The sequence below is a fragment of the Zalophus californianus genome, chromosome 17 (genome assembly GCF_009762305.2).
Source record: "Zalophus californianus isolate mZalCal1 chromosome 17, mZalCal1.pri.v2, whole genome shotgun sequence".
Taxonomy (NCBI): Eukaryota; Metazoa; Chordata; class Mammalia; order Carnivora; family Otariidae; genus Zalophus; species Zalophus californianus.
In genome coordinates this window covers 11,759,457-11,778,434 of record NC_045611.1, presented here as the reverse complement: position 1 = coordinate 11,778,434, position 18,978 = coordinate 11,759,457, and the positions used below count along the sequence as shown (strand labels likewise).

At 49.9% G+C, this 18,978-nt stretch overlaps 1 protein-coding gene across 3 annotated transcripts; it reads right to left on the bottom strand.

Annotated features, from left to right (window-relative positions):
- Window positions 1–6,399: 6,399 nt before the first annotated feature.
- Window positions 6,400–18,619, bottom strand: CHST6 (carbohydrate sulfotransferase 6). Of its 3 annotated transcripts, XM_027618795.1 has the most exons (4): window positions 17,776–18,253; window positions 9,875–10,017; window positions 8,275–8,426; window positions 6,400–7,925 (listed from the first exon to the last, which is right to left on the bottom strand). In XM_027618795.1, exon 4 carries the CDS (start codon window positions 7,907–7,909, stop codon window positions 6,728–6,730), a length of 1,182 nt encoding a protein of 393 aa, XP_027474596.1. In that variant the 5' UTR covers window positions 7,910–7,925; window positions 8,275–8,426; window positions 9,875–10,017; window positions 17,776–18,253; the 3' UTR covers window positions 6,400–6,727. The 3 variants fall into 3 exon arrangements, with proteins under 3 accessions (XP_027474596.1, XP_027474594.1, XP_027474597.1); XM_027618793.1 differs by lacking the exons at window positions 8,275–8,426; window positions 9,875–10,017 and adding an exon at window positions 18,489–18,619 and having other exon boundaries at window positions 17,776–18,076; XM_027618796.1 differs by lacking the exon at window positions 9,875–10,017.
- Between the last annotated feature and the right edge of the window lie 359 nt (window positions 18,620–18,978).

Below are 18,978 nucleotides of genomic sequence, written 5' to 3'. Positions count from 1 at the left end.
CCAACTGAGCCACCCAGGTGCCCCTTATATGCTCTTTCTAAGGAAGTTGAATATGTCCTCCAGTGAAGTTGAGGAGTGATAACCAAGAAAGAGAAAGATATGGAATACAAGAAATGATGGATTTAACCAGGAGTGTTAGCCTGACTTCTGTGCACAGGTCCTAGCAGCTGCCTAACCAGATTAGAACAGAAAGAAGAGTGTCCTGAGGAAAAATAGTGAAATTGTTTTCAAGCTAGGGACAAAAGGGTTAAGAAGCTCAAATTTTGGGGGTGCCTGGGTGGCTCAGAGGTTGAGCGTCTGTCTTCAGCTCGGGTCATGATCCCAGGGTTCTGGGATCGAGTCCCACATCTTCTCCCTCTCCCTCTGCCTGCCACTCCCCCCCCCCCCGCTTATACTCTCTCTCTGTGAAATAAAAAATAAAAATCTTAAAAAAGAAGAAGAAGCTCAAATTTTTAATAACAGAGAGAAGGTACCTGTTTCTACTCTTAATGGGAAAAAACTGAAAGGCAATATGAAGTCCAGGAAAAACATAAGCCTGCAAGAAAATTATGAGGCAACTAGGTTTTTTGTTTGCTTTTTAGAACTCCACCACCTGTCTCACTTGTTTCACTTATAGTGAGATGCAGAACTATAAAACTTTCAGAAGACAATGTTGAATATCATTATAAACCTCATAATAGTGAAGGAGCTTTTCAACTAGATAGAAAAAGTGAAGATTATAAAGGAAAGGCTTGATAAATTTAACTACTTTAAGAACTTGTGTTATTCAGGTGTTATTATAAAAACAGCAAAAAGACAAGCCACAAACTGGGAAAAGATGTTTGCGATACATGTAACTGGCAAAGGAGTAGTATCCAGAATCTATAAAACACTACTAAAACTCAGTAAGAAAATGACAAAGAGACAAAAGGCCTGAATAGGTACTTCATCAAAGAGAGAATACAAATTGCCAACAAAAATAGGAAAAGATGCTTAACCTCGTTATTTTTTTTAAAGAAATTTTATGCTGGGTCCATTTTTTTATTTTTTATTTTTATTTATTTATTTAGATTTTATTTATTTGGCAGAGAGAGAGAGAGAGATCACAAGTAGGCAGACAGGCAGGCAGAGGGAGAGGGAGAAGCAGGCTTCCTGCTGAGCACAGAGCCCAGTGCAGGGCTTGACACCAGGACATTGGGATCATGACCTGATGCTGGGATCATGACCTGAGCTGAAGGCAGATGCTTAACCAACTGAGCCACCCAGGCGCCCCAGCTTAACCTCATTATTAATCAGCTAAACACAAAATGAAATCACAATGAGATCATTTACCAACCACCCAATAGCCAAAAATTATTTAAAGTCTGAGAATGCCAGTTGTTGGTGAGGTTGTAGAGCAAATGGAACTCCAGAGGGGTAAATTGACAACAACCATTGTGGAATAATGTTGGATAAAGATTCTCATGATCCAGCAAGTCACTCCCAGATGAATATCCTATAGCATTTGTAGCAGGAGATTCATACATGATGGTTCCTAGTACCATGGTAATAGCAAGCAACTGAAAACAAGCCAGGTGTCCATCAAGACAAGACTGGGTAAATAAAACTGTGATATAATTTTCTTTTCTTTCTTTTTTTAAGATTTTTATTTATTTATTTGACAGAGAGAGAGACAGCAAGAGAGGGAACACAAGCAGGGGGAGCGGGAGAGGGAGAAGAAGCAGGCTTCCTGATGAGCAGCGAGCCCAACGCGGGGCTCCATCCCAGGACCCTGGGATCATGACCTGAGCCGAAGGCAGACACTCAACCGACTGAGCCACCCAGGTGCCCCAAAAACTGTGATGTAATTTTCAATAAAATACTATTCAGTAGTAGAAATAAATGACTTAAAAGGCAAGCAACATGTTAAGTCCCAGGAATATAAAGGTGAGGAGGAAATCTAAGTTGCAGAAGAAGGCCACAGTGTGATTAATTTTTTTAAGTTTTATTTTTTATGTAAGTAATCTCTACACTCAGTGTGGGGCTCAAACTCATGAGCCTAAGATAGAGAGTCACATGTTCTTTCAACTGAGCCAGCCAGGTGCCCCCCAGTGATTAATTTAAATCCAGTTTAAAAACTTGCAAAACAGTACACTAATTCAGGATATTAACATAGGCAGTGATATTGTAATGAAATATTTAACTGGGTACTTCTATTATTTTTAAGATATCTAACATATTATACACATATATGGTATTATATGCACATTTGTTTGTTTGACCAAGGAGTGAAACAGAGCAAGAGTGGCCTTGGACACCCTCTATCCCATTCCAAGTAAAAGCCCAAGTCCTTACCAAAGCCTACAAAGTCCTACATGATCTGACCCCCTCTCTCTTACCTTCTCATCTCCTGGCACTCTTCCTTTGGCCCACCGCACCAGACCCACTAGCCCCTTGCTGTTTTTTCAATATACCAAATCGGTTCCCTCCTTATGATTTCTGTATTGTCTTTTTCCTTCTCTGGGACACTCTACCTGTAGTTACCCCTTAATTAACTGCCTCACTTCCTTTAAGACTTTGCTCAAATGTCACTTTCTCATTAAGACCTACCCTGATCACCCCATTAAAAATTGCAACTCACACCCCTATGCACATACATTCCTAATCCCAGTGATTATGCCCTACTTTTGCACTGGTCAGTCCTCAATTCATTATGGATGTTGAACAAATGAATGGAGGTCGAGAGGACTTGGAGACTGGGATCGGAATGGCACCAGAACTATAGGGCCAACCAGGTTCTCTAGTCTTAACCCCAAAGGACAAAACCCTTGGTTGGCTGAAGGACTTGCCATCCCAGGAAAATTCAAAGTCCAGTCTGAGGTGATTGCTTCAGTCTCTGTGTGGTTGGCCAAACCGTCTCATTTTGGCAGACTCTCACACCCTCCTGAGGCTACCAATGCTTTTACTGCAGTTTTTTTTAAAAGATTTAACTTTTTTAGAACAGTTTTAGGTTTATAACAAAATTGAGAGGTACATACACCTCCTGCCCTCACACATTCATGGCCTCCCCCATTAACAACATCACTCACCAGAGGTGTACATTTGTTACCAACAATGAACCTACACGCACACATCATAATCACCCAAAGTCCTTAGCGTACCTTAGAGTTTGCTTTTGGTGTTGTACATTCTATGGTTTTGGACAAATAGTTAATGACATATCCCCATCACTATAGTTTCGTAGAGAGTATTTTCATTGCCCCCAAAACCCTGTGTTCCATCTATTCATCCCTCCCCTCCCCATTCCCTGGCAACCACTAATCTTTTTATTTTTTTTTAAGATTTTATTTATTTGAGAGAGAGAGAGACACAGCGAGAGAGGGAATACAAGCAGGGGGAGTGGGAGAGGGAGAAGCAGGCCTCCCACGGAGCAGGGAGCCCGATGCGGGGCCCGATCCCAGGACCCTGGGATCGTGACCTGAGCCGAAGGCAAACGCCCAACCAACTAAGCCACCCAGGTGCCCCACCACTAATGTTTTTACTGTCTCCATGGTTTTGCCTTTTCCAGAATGTCATATAGTTGGAATTATACAGGATGTAACTTCTTCACATTGGCTTTTTTTTTTTTCCCCACTTAGTAATAGACATTTCAGTTTCCTCCATGTCTTTTCATGGCTTGATAGCTCATTTCTTTTTAGCACGGAATAATATTCCATCACGTGGGTAAAAATTAAAGGACTGATTTGCCCTGTACAGGTGATGGTGGTGGGGTGGGGGTGGTTAGTGAGAGAGGGATGGGAAGGGCATCCTTGACCCTATTCTGGAGGGTATAAGTTGTTACTCCGTCTTTAGAGTAATTTGGCAGTTTCACATTTAAAGACATGCTCTTTGATCCAGCATTTCTACTTCTAGCAATCTTTACTAGAGTCACACAAACTTGGTCACCTCTTGAGGGCTTCTCTCATCTCATGACCCTAAATTCCCAGGAGTGAGTTTTTAATTTTGTCAAGGAAATTTGATTCCAAGCGGACCAATCCCTCATTCTTTCTCTGGCTCCTTTTCTTCACCCTGTGCTTGATGAGCTCCTGTTCATCCTTCATGTATTCAAATCAATGCTTCCTCTCCAAAGAGGGCCTCCTGACCCCCCATAGTAAAGTAGGTCATCCTCTCCCTATTCTTATTTCTTCTTTAGAGCATAATTGACATTTTATGTTTGCATGTTTATCTGTGGGACTATTTATTTTGGGTCTGCCCTCCCCACAAGGGCAAGGTCTGTGACTGCTCTGTCCCCCAGTATGTCCCCAGGGTCTGTACTGGCCTGACTCATTGAAGTACTCAATTGGGTACTGCCTGTCCTTGTCCTGAAACCTGATTTGGGCTCACCTCCAGGCTTGCTTTGAAGTAAATATGCCAGGGAACTCACCCAGAGGCTTTCCCAGAGTCCATTATATGCAGGGAGCGAAGTCTGGGAGCCTGTTATCCCCTTTCTGGGAGCTTTCTGGGAACTGGGAGGTCCAGCCAGAATGGATGAATCACACAGCAAAGACCATTAATTGTGGCCATCAATACAATCTGTGACTGGAGCAGGGGCAAGTGAAACTTGTGTGATGCCACTATCAGGCTAAGCCTTCCTGGACCCCACAAGGGATCAGTGTCTCCTATTCTTGGCCTCTGGCACCACGAACCTCTTGCTTGATCCTCTTTGCCTGAACATACCACATTGTCCAGCACCATTCCTAGGCTGACTCCTCCACTTGACACTGCAGTCCTTCCAGGCAGACCAGCAGGCTCCTTTTATCCCCAGCGGCCAGCACAGGAACGGCAGGCAGAGAGAAAAGGAGTCAACAGCAGGGACCCCAGTGCCCCAGCCTACCGCATACCATACCCTTCAACATTCCGGTCCTTGAGATGTTTGCAGCCAAATGCCAGCGAAATGCCAGGATGGCTCGCTCCCTCACACCTCGAGATCCCTGTCATTACTGCGGGAAGTGATCTGGCTTTCCAAGCCTGTAGTGGGATCCTTTACTTCATTCCCAGTTCAGTTAGAACTGTTAAGCACTGAAGTCAGAGATGTGAGTTTGAGGTCTATCTCATACATGAAGCTATGTGACCTGAGCCTTTCCAAGTTGCAGAGTCCCCATTGATAAATTCAGGGTTTTTTTTTATTAAAGATTTTATTTGGGGTGTCGGGGTGGCTCAGTCAGTTAAGCAGCTGCCTTCAGCTCAGGTCATGACCCCAGAATCCTGGGATCAAGCCCCGCATCCGGCTCTTTGTTCAGCGGGGAGCCTGCTTCTCCCCTGCCTGCTGCTCCCCCTGCTTGTGCTCTCTCTCTGTGTGTCAAATAAATAAATGAAAAATCTTTTTAAAAAAGATTTATTTATTTATTTGAGAGAGAGCTTGAGCAGGACCAGGGGAAGGAGCAGAGGGAGAGGGTGAGCTCCTGCTCTGCAGCAAGGATGGGGGCCCACAATCGAGGTCCCACCAATCCAAGGCCACACTTGGGCTGAGAAAAAGAAGCTACCAACCTCCAGAATATCCCTTCTAGCAACTGATGGCCAGAGAGAGGCAGCCCACTCATTTCCAGAGGTAATGGGCACACTCATGCTGACAACTGTCAGTCCCAGCACCAACTCCATGCCCCAAAGTTTGTGTGTGTTCAATTCTGTGTCCCTGTTGTTCCCCGAGGTTCTGAGAGCTCCCCCCACCCTTCTTCCTTTCTCCCTCTACCTTTCCCCCTCATTGCCTCCCTCCAGGCTTTTACGGGAGGTTCTCTAAGGTTCTGCACTCTGGGCCCAGACACCTCATCACCACCTGTATCCTGCAGCTGCGGCCCCAGTCATGGCCGCTTGCTCTTCCCTCGTGCAAACAGTTGGGAAAAATCTGACCTTCCTTCATGACGGAGACAGGTCTCTTGCCAGCCTGATTCACCCTCTCCTTGCAACTGTAGCCTCAGAGCAAAACCCCCCTCCTCCCTTCGTCCTATCATGTGACCTTGGACAAGCCCCTTCAGTTTTGCATTTTGCTTGTCAAACTATACAGACTGTAAAGTCCAGTATCACAAGATTATTATGTCTATTTATGTAGGTAGGATCGTTACTGTCAAGACAAATCAAACGTTCACCCCAATAAGCGGGGCAGGTGATGCGGGTATGTGGGCTCCCAGCAGATGGGGCAGAGACGCTACAGGGAGACCACAAGAGAAGAGGCATCTTGTCTGATTTCTTTCTGAAAGAAACGAGTGAATATAAACGCCAACATCTCCGATAGAGTGTGGTGGTGGGACATGGGGGGACCAAAGTCGGGAATGCGTGTGTGTGTGTGTGTGTGTGTGTGTGTGTGTGTGTGTGTGTGTGGGCGGGTGTTGGCAGGGGTGGGGGTGGGGGTGGCATACAGACTTCAGGGGCCAGCTCACCACAGTGCCTCTTCTCTGCTCCCAGGCAGGGCTGGGACCCCCTCCTCAGCTGCTGGACAATGCAACCAAAAGGAAAAGAGACCGAGGAAGAAAGGGCTCGAGGAGCAAGCAACCAAGTGGTCTGAAATTACTCCCTGTGCCCAGAGGAAGTGTGGACACAGCTTTGCTTTCGATGAAGTGTGCGCCTGATGGGAACCCAGCTGCTAAGGAGGACTCAAAAGAAAATTCAGAAGCAAGAAGAAACATGGAGCTTTGGGGACTCAGTCCATTCATACTACAGAGGAGGACTCCCAAGCTCCTGCGCACCGTGTGCCTGGCTCCCTCCCCAGCGCCACAACTGGGGGCCTCCGCTAAGGTTAGGGGTGTGCTGCAGTGGATGACGCCCAGCTGAAGCTGCTAGGGCCGCGCGGCAGCACCAGGTCCAGGGCGAGGTCGCGCTGCTCGCTCTCGGAGGCGACGGGCCGGTAGCCCAGCAGCTGCAGCGCGCCAGCACACAGCTCCTGCACGCGGCGGATCTTGGCGAAGGGCAGTGCGTGGCGCCAGGCCTGGGAGACATTGACCGCGTCCCTGGACGAGGTCTTGAAGGCCTCGCGGCGCGCGCCGGGCCCCGCCCCGTGCGTGATGTTGTGGATCCAGGCCTCGAGCTGCGGCGTGAGGCGCAGGCCCGCGAAGGCGTAGAGCGCGCGGATCTCGGGCAGCGGCGCCCGCGCCAGATCCTCGAAACGCACCAGGCGGTACCGGCCTTGCAGGAAGGGCGGCGGCTTCTGCGTGGCAGCCTCGGCGATGCGCACGTGGCTGCGGCACACCTCGCGCACCACGCGCAGGCCGGGGTCCGCCTCCACCCACGTGCCATTGGTGCCCAGTACGATCCCGTTGTCGCGCGCCAGCGCTTTGGCCGTCTGCTCGCGCGAGCGCAGCACGGCCCGCGGGTCGCGCACCAGGTGCACGATGTGCAGGTTGAGCGCGGGGTCGTTGAGCAGCTGGTAGAGCACCTGCAGGTTGAAGAAGCGCACCTCCTTGAGCACCACGTGGCTGTAGGCGCGGCAGGCCTCCTGGGCCAGGCTAAAGGGCTGCCGCGCGCACAGCGGCTTGCACACCGCTTCGCTGCTGATGGCGCCGCGCGGGAAGGCGCTGCAGGCGGGCGGCGAGCACAGCGCGCGGCTCACCGCGTACTGGAAGAGGTCCGACAGGTTGCGGCGCCAGGGCAGGTAGGCGTCGAACACGTCCAGGTCGCACAGGAAGACGGAGCGCACCACGTCGCGCACGGCCATGTGCAGCGCCGGCGCGCTCCCCTGCGACAGGGTGGTCCACACGTGCCACCCGGGCTCCATCAGGTAGAAGACGTCGGGGTGCTGGCTGAAGAGCTGGCCCACGAAGGACGAGCCCGAGCGCCACGAGGACAGCACCAGCACGTGCACCCGCTCTTTGCCGACCGCTGGGGACGGCGGCCTGGGCCAGGAGACCAGGAAAAGCAGGATGCCAGTCTGCGCCAGCAGGAGCACGGTCACCGCCGTGCTGGAGATGCGCGGCAGCCACATGCCTCCGGCTGGGGGCCTGCGGGAGGAGAGCGCAGTCGTTAGGGACCGCGGGCCCCCTCGCCCTGCCACACCCGAGCGCCCGCCGGGCGCTTGCAGGGAGCAGCCCCCCACCCCCACCCCGGACTCGACCACCCGACTTGTGGGGGCCTCCCCGGACTATGGCCGTCTCAGTTGGGCACTCTCCCGAGAATATGACTTTAAGCCATCAGCCAAGATCTAGTCTACGCAGAGCAAAAGGCCAGCTGCAGAATGCTGTGGGAAATGTATGTTCGTCCTCACCGCCTCCCTCTCTCTTCCCCTCCCCCGTCTTTCTCTTTTTTTTTTTTCTGGAGAGGGAAATATTATTTTTAAAACAGAATTCCCACCTTTTGTTTCAGAATTCCTTTCAGGCAGACAAGTTTGGGTTGTTTAGCTCAACAGCTTGGTGGGTGATTTGACTCCCTCACCAGGCTCAGCCGCTGCCTAGCCTGTGATCCTGGACCAAACGATTAATCTGTCTGTAACTCAGTTTACCCATCTGTAAAAAGGGGATTAATATTGGTACTGGAGTAATGGAATGAGCCTGGGGGGCGGGGCACGTCGTAACTTCGGTAACTGATAACTTGCCCTTGTGCTTCTGTTGTCTGACTTCTTTTAAACAAGCAGATTCAGCTTTCATTATTAAAAAGTAAATAAATAACATAGACAAAGCACACCAAACGTTGCTATCTACAGGAAGTAAAGTGCTACAAGACGCATGAACTGCAGAGGGAGGGTACCCTTCTGGAGCTGTGGGAATGTGCAGAAGAAAGCAGTATAGGGAGAGGTGACGGCAGTCAGGCTCCGGGCCACCATTTGCCCTTTTCCACGCTGAGGTTACTCACTGTAGCCCAGGGCTGCTGGGAGAGCTGCCCACCTCAATCACAATCCATGGAAGATGCCTGCAGGTTTTTCAGGGCCTGAGAGCAGGAGGGAGGCTGGGTCAGAGCCTCACAGGAGAAGATAGCCTGACAGTGGGAGGGCTTTGCATTCCCAGACGGACAGAAAGTTCCCTGCAGGTGGGAACAGAGCCGCCCAGCCCCTGAGCACATTTTTCCAAGTGGGTGTGAACTGATGGTGTCCCCTGCTGGGTGGAGAATGGACTACCATGAGCCCTCTGATGCCACTTAGGAGCTCTGAAACCTGGGGCAAATGACTTGACATCTCCAAGGCTGTTTTCCTCTTCTGTAAAATTTGGATGGTAACATTGAGCCTCTTGGGCTTGTCTCGAAGAAGCTGCTACCAACACAGATGAGGGAGGGCTTGCTAGTGCCATCCATCCACCCCGTGCTCCTGCTGGGGGTGCTGTGCTGGGAGAGGAGGCACCAGGGAAGGTGTCCACCCGATAAGACACCCTGAGGTCACCTACATCTGCAATCCCAGCATCTCCTGGGTCCACCCCCGGGTCCTTTAATAGATCTTAAGAATATCACACTTGTCCGGCAGACTGAAGGGGGCACTGAGCCAAGCTCACGCACCCCGAGGTCCCAGAGTTTTTCCCTCCTTGCACCTGTTGCTTGCTCTTGCCACAATCTCAAGGAAGAGCTGCTTTGGAAGGTAGGGGCCTGAAAGTTTCCTCCTTGCTTTCATGGCCTTTGCTCCCCTTGAAGACCCTCCCCTGCTCGTGTCACCAACAGGAGAAGCCAGGACGAAATTGTGAGCAGATCCCACTTATCCGGAGGCTGCCAGAGTGCGTGGAGGGCAGGCAGTGGGAGCCCCAACCCAGGACTTCCGTCTCTTAAGTTCCTGGCACATTCCAATTACAGTCAGCTGGACTCTCCCATTCCTGGGAAATCCCTGCAGAGCACTCAACCCTGGTCTTTGGCCCAAACACAGTTGCCATGGCCAGCCCAGCCCCTTCCTGGCTAGGGAGGATCTTGACTGTAGGCCACCGATGTGTTGCTATCAGCCCTCCGGGGAAACCAGAGGTTTTCTTAGGTGACTTACACAATATGGAACTGACATCTGATCCTATTACTGGAACTCGAGGACGAGTGCGGATCATTTGTAGAAGAGCTGAAGCACACAGTGCGCTAGGAGCACATTTCCTTTGTTGTATAACCCTTTGTTTTCCCTGGAGTTAAGTTGCCCTAGAGATTAAAATGTAGGGTTGAAAGATAAATTGAAGAAGTAGAGAAGGTAGAACAAAAAGATCAGTGATGGATAAAAGACGCAAAACAGACAAAAGAAATCAAGAGGATCAATCCAGGAGGTCAAACGGTGAACGTCCAACGCTGATACCCTAGCAGGGCTCACAATCTAGCTAGGAACCTCAAAGACCCACCCATGAAGTGGCCAAGGGAGCAGATGGTGGTCTAAGTGAGTGGCCCAACTATCCAGTGCCAGGAGGGTCATGCTAGTCCTGGCATGCATATTTCTCTCCTGGATTCTGGAAAAATCCCCCAGCCAGTCTCCCTGCATTTCATACTGCATAGAGCCACCAGAGCTGCCTACGCTGTATTTAATCCTGTCATTCTCCTACTCAGCAACCTTCCGCTTTCCAACCTCACTTCCCATAATTCCCCCCAGCGCCCTTTGTGTCAGATCATCGGGAATCATTACTCCATGTTCTCCTCTGCTCTGCTGTAAGTGTCCAGCCCTGACTCCCCCCAGGAGTCATCTCAGCTTCCTCCTAAGACACCTCACCTGTGCCTCTTTCAAGGCATGCATCACTCTGCCCTGAGTGACACTTTGCCTCCCCTTCTTGCCTGTGAGCAACCTGAGGGTCAAGACTGGCAGTTTTGCAAATGAATGTGTCTGTTCCCAGGCACCCGGTGTGGGGCTCAGTCCTGCAACAGGTTGTTGCACTAGACAGGGTTTGCTTGGGTCCACTCGGTTCTTGTTCCTTCTTATTCTGCTAACGGCCTCTAGATTTGTTTTTGAGGAACCACCCTCACTCACACAAAGTACATGTGGTTTGCATGGGGCTGACCGCCCACTTCGTGGTTCTTAGGGAGTCAGGTGTCTCAAGCCTGGGTCATCTCTATATTCCATACACTATCCCCCAACCAAGTGATGGGCTTAGCAATGGACATCTGCCCCAAGTCCAATCCCAGGATTTTTGTAGCTCTGCAGGGAAGAGGGAAACTGCCTGGGTGTAAAGCCAACACTGAAGACAATTGAACAGGGAAGGAAAGTCTGAGAACCCGTGAGCAGCTGGTAGCATCTGGATCCAGCTGGACAAGATTCACTCATGGACTGCCCAGTTAGGGAAAATGCTCCATTTTTCATCAAGCCAGCGTGACTTCAGTTTCTGCCATTTACAACCAAGTGTTTGATTGGAGAGTGGGTTCCCTTGGGGGGATGGGGTGAGGGCAGAACTGTCAGGAGCAAAGACGGAGCTTCTGGGGGCTGGTCATGCTGTGTTTCTTGATGAGGTGCTAAATACCTGGGTGTGTCATCAAGCTGTATTTTTATGACTTGTGCTCTTTTCTGTATGTATGTTGTATTTCAATAAAGAGTCAAGAATCCCAGGGCGGCTGGGTGGCTCAGTCGGTTAAGTGTCTGCCTCTGGCTTGGGTCATGATCCCAGGGTCCTGGGATCGAGTCCCACGTTGGGCTCCTTGCTCAGGAGGGAGCTTGCTTCTCCCTCTGCTGCTCCCCCTGCTTGTGCTCTCTCTCTCTCGGACAAGTAAATAAATAAAATCTTAAAAAAAAAAAAAGTCAAGAATCCTGACTAAGACACACAGTAAGTGTCATGTCCAGGAATGTCCCAAAGACTGAACGAGTAGATGATATTAATAAATATTTGCCTAATTGAAGTCAGATACTCTGTGATCCAGATCCAAAGGGAGGAATTCCCCACGTATCCCACATTTCTTCATGCTAAGCATTTTACATTTATATTTATTTATATTTTTTTAAGTAGGCTCCACGTGGAGCCCAACACAGGGCTCAAACCCACAACCCTGAGGTAAGACCTGAGCTGTGATCCCGAGTCTGATGTTTCACCGACTGAGCCACCCTGGTGCCCCCTGAGCATTTTAAAATGACAGTATCTTCTAAATATCCCTGACTGTTTTGTTGGCCTGAGAGACATAGGAAGGAGATATTGTTCTATCTGATTGGCAGATGGGAAATCTGAGCTTCAGGGCTGTAGGAGGGGGGTGAACCTGAACCCAGGAACCCAGCTCTCTGGGAAACCCTCACCTGTACCCCAGCTCTGCATGCCCCTCACTCAGCAGCCTCTTCCAGCCCTGGCAGGCTATCTAAGGGAGTGAAATGTAATACTAGGTACAAATTCATGGCTCAGATTTCTCTGTTTGGCATCCGCTGGAGGCCATCCTGTTCAGGAATCCCAAAGATTAGAGAAAACAAATTCCAGATGAGGGATCAGTAGACTCTTGGCATCAAGGGCCACCCCTGAGGGCAAACCAGCTCTAGTGGAGCCCAGGGCATCTGTTAGGGAGAAGGCTTAAAAAGGAAGGAAAGAGAAAAGAAAAGAGAAAGAGAGAAAGAGGAAAGGAGAAGGAAGATGAATGTTAACAGTGGCCTGGATACATGGAACACAGTAAATACCACCTGTTGAGGGCTTCCTATATGCCAAGACTCCCCCCCCCCATTTTCCAATTTAATCCTTACAACAACCCTATGACGTGGATCTGACACTCCTCCCTATTCTAAAGATAAGGAAACTAAGGTTTAAAAAAGATTAAGAAACTTGCCTAAAGTACCCACAAAGCACAAGAAGGTGAAAGGATACCCCCAGGTGGGAGAAAATACTTGCAAATCATATGTATAGCAAGGGACCCAGTATATAAAGAGCTCTTACAATTCAATAATAGAAGACAAACAACCCTAGTTAAAAATGGGCAAAAGCTTTGAGTAGACATTTTCCCAAAGATATACAAATTGCCTAGAAGTGCATGAAACGATGCTTGCCAATTTTAGTCATTAGGGAAATGCCAATCAAAACTAGAATGAGAGAGGATGTCCCATCAACTAGGTTGGTTATAAACAAAAAGGTAGATAATAACCAGTATTAATGAGAAGGTGGGGAAATCAGAACCCTTGTACACTGCTGTGGGGGATGGAAAGTGGTGCAGCTGCTGCAGAAAACAGGTAGTTCCTCAAAAGGTTAAACATAGGGGTGCCTGGGTGGCTCAGTTGGTTAAGCCTTCGGCTCAGGTCATGATCCTGGAGTCCTGGGATCGAGTCCCGCATCGGGCTCCCTGCTCAGCAGGGAGTCTGCTTCTCCCTCTGACCCTCTTCCCTCTTGTGCTCTCTATCTCTCATTCTCTCTCTCTCTCTCAAATAAATAAATAAAACCTTTAAAAAAAAAAAAGGTTAAACATAGGGTTACCATGTGATGCAGCAATGCCCAACTAAAATACATATCCCAGGGGCGTCTGGTGGCTCAGTGGGGTAAGTGGCTGCCTTCCGCTCAGGTCATGAACTCAGGGTCCTGGGATCGAGCCCCGCATAGGGCTCCCTGCTCATCAGGGAGACTGCTTCTCCTTCTCCCTCTGCCCCTCCCCCCTCACACGCCTGTACACCTGTACTCACTGTCTCAAATAAATCTTTAAAAAAGTAGAATACATATCTAAGAAGACTGAAAACACATGTCCACACAAAAAACTTGTTCATAAACTTTCATAGCAGCATTATTCATAATGGCCTCAGAGTGGAAACATCCCAAATGTCTATCAATTGATGAATGGATAAACAAAATGTGGTATATCCATGTACAGTTGACCCTTGAGCAATGCAGAATTTGGGGAATTGACCTTCACACAGTCGAAAATCCACGTGTAACTTTTGAGTCCTGGAAAATTTAGCTATTAATAACCTACCGCTGACCTTGACATTAACAGTCAATTAACCCATATTTTGTATATATATTATATTAAACTAGACAAAAGAAAATCATAAGGAAGAGAAAATACATTTACAACAATGTACTATATTTATTGAAAAAATTTGTATATAGCTGGACCCACACAGTTTAAACCCATGTTGTTCAAGGATCAACTCTAATTCAATATTATCTGGCAATAAAAAGGAATGAAGTATTGATATGTGCTGTAACATGGATGACCCCTGAGGTGATTAACACACTACTTTGAATATACTGTACATCAGTGAATTGTACACTTTAAAAGGGTGAACCTTACGGTTTGTGAATTGTATCTCAATAAAGCTGTTATAAAAATAATACACAGGGATGCCTGGGTGGCTCAGTCAGTTAAGCATCTGCCTTCAGCTCAGGTCATGATCTCAGGGTCCTTGGACCAAGTCCCACATCGGGCTCACTGCTCAGTGGGGAGTCTGCTTCTCCCTCTCCCTCTGCCCCAATTCATGCTCTCTCACTCGCCCTCTCTCCCTCAAATAAATAAATAAAATCTTTAAAAAAAAACACACACCAAAAAAACATAGAAGAAATCTGGAAGGATGCACACTGAATATTAGTTATCTTTAAAAAAAAGATTTTATTTATTTATTTGAGAGAGAAAGACAGCACAAGCAGGGGGGGAGTGGCAGGCAGGAGGGGCAGAGGGAGAAGCACTTTCTGCTGGGCAGGGAGCCCGACTCTGGGCTGGATCCAGTATCCCGGGATCACGACCTGAGCCGAAGGCAGACGCTTAACCAACTGAGCCACCCAGGCGCCCCTGAATATTAGAAGGTTATCTTTCTATGGCCACGTTACAGGTAATTTTTTTCTTGTTAGTGCTTTGCTGCATTTTCCAGGTAGTCTACGATAGACTTGCATTACTTTGGTAATCATAAAATTGGTGACAGGAGGCACAGGTGGAATTTGCCTGCTCCAGCTTTCATTGCCAGAAGAGAAGTGCCTGCAAACCCATCTCCTAGCTGACCTGAGTACCACTTGGCCAGAACAGGACAGGGGCATTGGCTGGAGAATTACCTCCTATGCACTGGAAGATGTGAAGATCCTCAAGCCCACCTTCAGCCTCAGGGCTGTGGGCTGGGCCAGGCTGTGGCAGAAAACATTCCCAGCCCCAAGCCCTGGCCACATCTGCTATCTCTCTGCCAGTCCTAATGAGCAGTGGCACCCGCCAGAGGCAGGGAAGCTGGGGTCAAACAGCCCAGATGCTTCTGGAGGAAGCAGACTGGCCTGCAGGAATCTATTGGGAAATGAAATCAAACTGCTCAAGTCTCCTTGGCTCAGAGCTACCCTGGAGGCATTTCAAAGCAAATGACCAGATAACACAGAACACCTTTCCCTCGCTCTGAACTTCCGGGATCCTCAAAATGCACTTTGCACAGGACCCGATCATAGAACCTTACAGCTAGCAAGACCTGAAGTCTGGGGGCTCCCACCTCTTTTCTGAAGTAACACATGTAGGGAATGGGGGAAGAGAGTGCACATTTAGCATGTACCCCGTGTTCCCCCAGGTGTTGATTGAGCACTCTTATAGGGATAATCTGGAATGTTCTCTGGTTTATTTTTTTAACCTTTTATTTTGATTAATCTATGATTTTTTAAAAGATTTTATTTATTTATTCGACACAGAGAGAGACACAGCGAGAGAGGGAACACAAGCAGGGGGAGTGGGAGAGGGAGCAGGAGAGGGAGCAGCAGGCTTCCTGCCAAGCAGGGAGCCCGATGTGGGGTTCCGTCCCAGGACCCTGGAATCATGACCTGAGCCAAAGGCAGACACTTAATGGCTGAGCCACCCAGGCGCCCCTAGATTAATTTATTATTTTGGAAAAGTAAATCATTCTTAGAATCCAATGACATTAAAAAAAGGGGGTGTTTTAGAAGAAAATGGCTCAAAACATGTAACAGCCAGATGCACTGTGTAGATGTTGTTTGGATTCTGACTCAAACAAACCAAGTGCAAGAAGATATCTTTGAGGCACTCAGAAATTTCAACATGGGGGCACCTGGATGGCTCAGATGGTTAAGCGTCTGCCTTCGGCTCAGGTCATGATCCCAGAGTCCTGGGATCGAGTCCCGCATTGGGCTCCCTGCTCGGTGGGGAGCCTGCTTCTCCCTCTTCTTCTCTGTCTCTCATGAATAAATAAATAAAATCTTTAAAAAAAAAAGAAACTTCAACAAGGACTGGGTATTAGGTGATATTGAGAAATCATTGTCAATGTGACTATCACCATGGGGAATACTCTTTTTCATGCATTTCTGTACCTATCTCCCCTTACTAGACTAGAAGCAGGATTTTTAAAAAAGATTTTATTTATTTATTTATTTATTTGACAGAGAGAGAGAGAGAGCCAGCGAGCACAAGTGGGGTAAACAGCAGAGGGAGCAGGAGAAGCAGGGTCCCTGCTGAGCAAGGAGCCCAATGTGGGGCTCAATCCCAGGACCCTGGGATCATGACCCCAGCCAAAGGCAGCCAATTAACTGACTGAGCCACCCAGACGCCTCTAGATGCAGGATTCTGTCTCGTGACAGGGAGTAGGGATGGCACAGTGGCTAATAAACCCCATTTGATCATTTACTGTGTGATCTTGGGCAGGTTATTTAATCTCTCTGTGCCTATTGTTGTTTAATCTACAAAATGGGGGAAATTCACCTGGCTGGCTCCGCCCTTGGAACATGCCACTCTTGATCTCAGCAAGGCCCAGGGTGGGCCTAGAGCTTACCTTAAAAAGATAAAAATAAGGGGCACCTGGGAGGCTCAGTCGTTAAGCGTCTGCCTTCGGCTCAGGTCATGATCCCGGAGTCCTGGGATCGAACCCCGCATTGGGCTCCCTGCTCGGCGGGAAGCCTTCTTCTCCCTCTCCCACTCCCCCTGCCTGTGTTCCCTCTCTCACTGTGTCTCTCTCTGTCAAATAAATAGAATCTTTTAAAAATAAATAAATAAAAATAAAGATAAAGATAAAACAGGGGAAGTAATATTTCGCAAGTCAGGGCTTGATTTGGAAGATTCAATGAGTTACCACTGCTAAAGCACTTAGAACAATGTCATATAGCACATTTGTACGCGTTTAGAAATCCTCCAAATCCTGGGTTACAACTATGTTCTACGGATCCAATCGAAAGCCTCTTCATAAGGAACACTCAAGCCCAACAGAGCGGCGGGGTTCAGGTGACCTTGCACCCTACAGAACGTGGCCAAGCCCAGGCCAGGGCAGAACACAGATATGCAAGGCAGCAGTGAAACATGCCTGGAAGACTGGCTTCTGAAGCCGGCCTGGGTTCAAATTCTGCCTGGACGCCAGCGAGGTGTGTGACTGTGTGCAAGGCGCCCCTAACGTCTTGGTGCTTCAGCTGGCTGCTTTGTAAAGGCGGCAATCACCGCACCTACCACACGGGCTCGAGAGGAGCACCCAGAGCCATATAACCCTTAGCACAGCCAACGCGCAAGGAGCCACACACACTACTCCCATTAGCTCGGGTACTTGGCACACTTACTCCCTCTCGGCCCCAGGGCAGCCAAATCCTTTCTGCTCTTTAGGCCTCAGTTTTCCCACCCTCATGCCTCCGGTTCAAGGGGGTGGCAGAAAAGAAGGTTAACTTGTACCGGGGCACCTATGCTGAGGCCAAGGGAGGTCTTTATTGTTGCCCAAGATCCAGCAGCCGAAAACAGGGGCCGCCAGACTCCCATTCAGCAGCATATGGTTCTAAATTCACTCACCAAGCTGCTTTTCCTCAAGAGTTCCGTGGCGGAAAGCTTTCTAGATTAATACCATGCCCTTGGAATCTCATGTTTCAAGGGTTTAGCGATCCCCAGCAGTAATCTCGTGTGAGCTGAAGCCGCAGGACCCAACACTTTCGAACCACCGCCTGGGGTGCTACAAGGTCCTTTCCCTGTTCTGATAGAACTACCACCCTCAGCCCTTCTCCCCAGACCCGACTCCCCGGCCACAAGCTCCATGCCCCTGACTGGGGGCATCCTGTGCGGAGAGAGGACCAACGAACGTACCCCAAAGCTGGCGTCCCTGCCCGAACTGGCGCGGCGGGGAGGCGGACACCACTCTCCCGAGGCTCAACAGAGGCTCCTCGACGTGTCCTCTTCCAAGTTCCAGTCCGCAGCCAGCCGTGTCTTCGCTGGGAGAGTCCGCAGGGGCTGACGTGCTCCGTAGGCTCCCAAGGCTAGTAAGGGGCACCCAGTGACACGGGGAGAAGGCTCTGAGAGGCACGGGCGCAGATCAGCAGATCCCAAGATAGTTGGACGCACCTGGAGACCTAAGGCGGAGGGAACCTGGAAACGGGGCAGGAGTGTCCTGGAAAAGGAGAGGCGTCTTAAGAACGGGATGTATGTGTGGGGCAACAGCCAGACACAGACTCGGGCACTCCTGCCCCGGAGCCTCACCCGGGCCGGGCGCCGCGCCCCCGCGCCCCCGCGCCCCTGCGCGCGAGCCCTGCGCTGCCCGAGCCGCTGCTCCGCGCGCCGCCGGCCGGGGAAGAGCGCACACAATGAGCCGCTTTCAGACGTGGCTGCGGTCCCGGAGCCGGCGGGCGGGAGCCGGCGCGGGAGGGACGGAAGGAAGGAGCCGGTTGGCCCCCGGTTCTCGCTACCCTCCCCACCTCGGGGGAGGGGCGGCCTCCCAGGGGCGGGCACGGGAGGACCGGGTAGGGGTGGGCCCACTGGGGCCCGAGGGCCGCGGGAGGATGTCGGCGAGCGTTCGCGCTCACCTCTCCTCCGAATAATTGACCAAAAAAGTTGCCTCCCGCTCGGTTCCCAGAGAAGGAAGGCTCCCGGGAGCACTAAAGGCCCTTGCGAGGGAAATCGAATCTTAACCTTGCCCCTCCTCGCTCTCGGTGGCATCCTCACAGCGAAGTGACTTGGAATCCAAGCCGCTTGCCAAGTCCCCAGCCTCAGACCTAAGCCAAATGCAAGGCATCTTGATGCCAGGCGGACACACGCGCGCCCTCCCCAAGCAGTAGCGCAGCTGGGGGGTTGGGGGGGGCGAGACATCAGGAGCCCAAACACTCAGGGGCTGGGCCCAGAGCTGGCTGTCCCCCTCCCTGTTCTAGCCTCAATCCAGAGGCCTAGGCTTGATAGCAGGTCCGGATAAATACAGGGAATGTTTCTTTTTCTTTTTTTTTTTTTATATTTTATTTATTTATTTATTTGAAAGAGAGAATGAGAGAGAGCACATGAGGGGGGGAGGGTCAGAGGGAG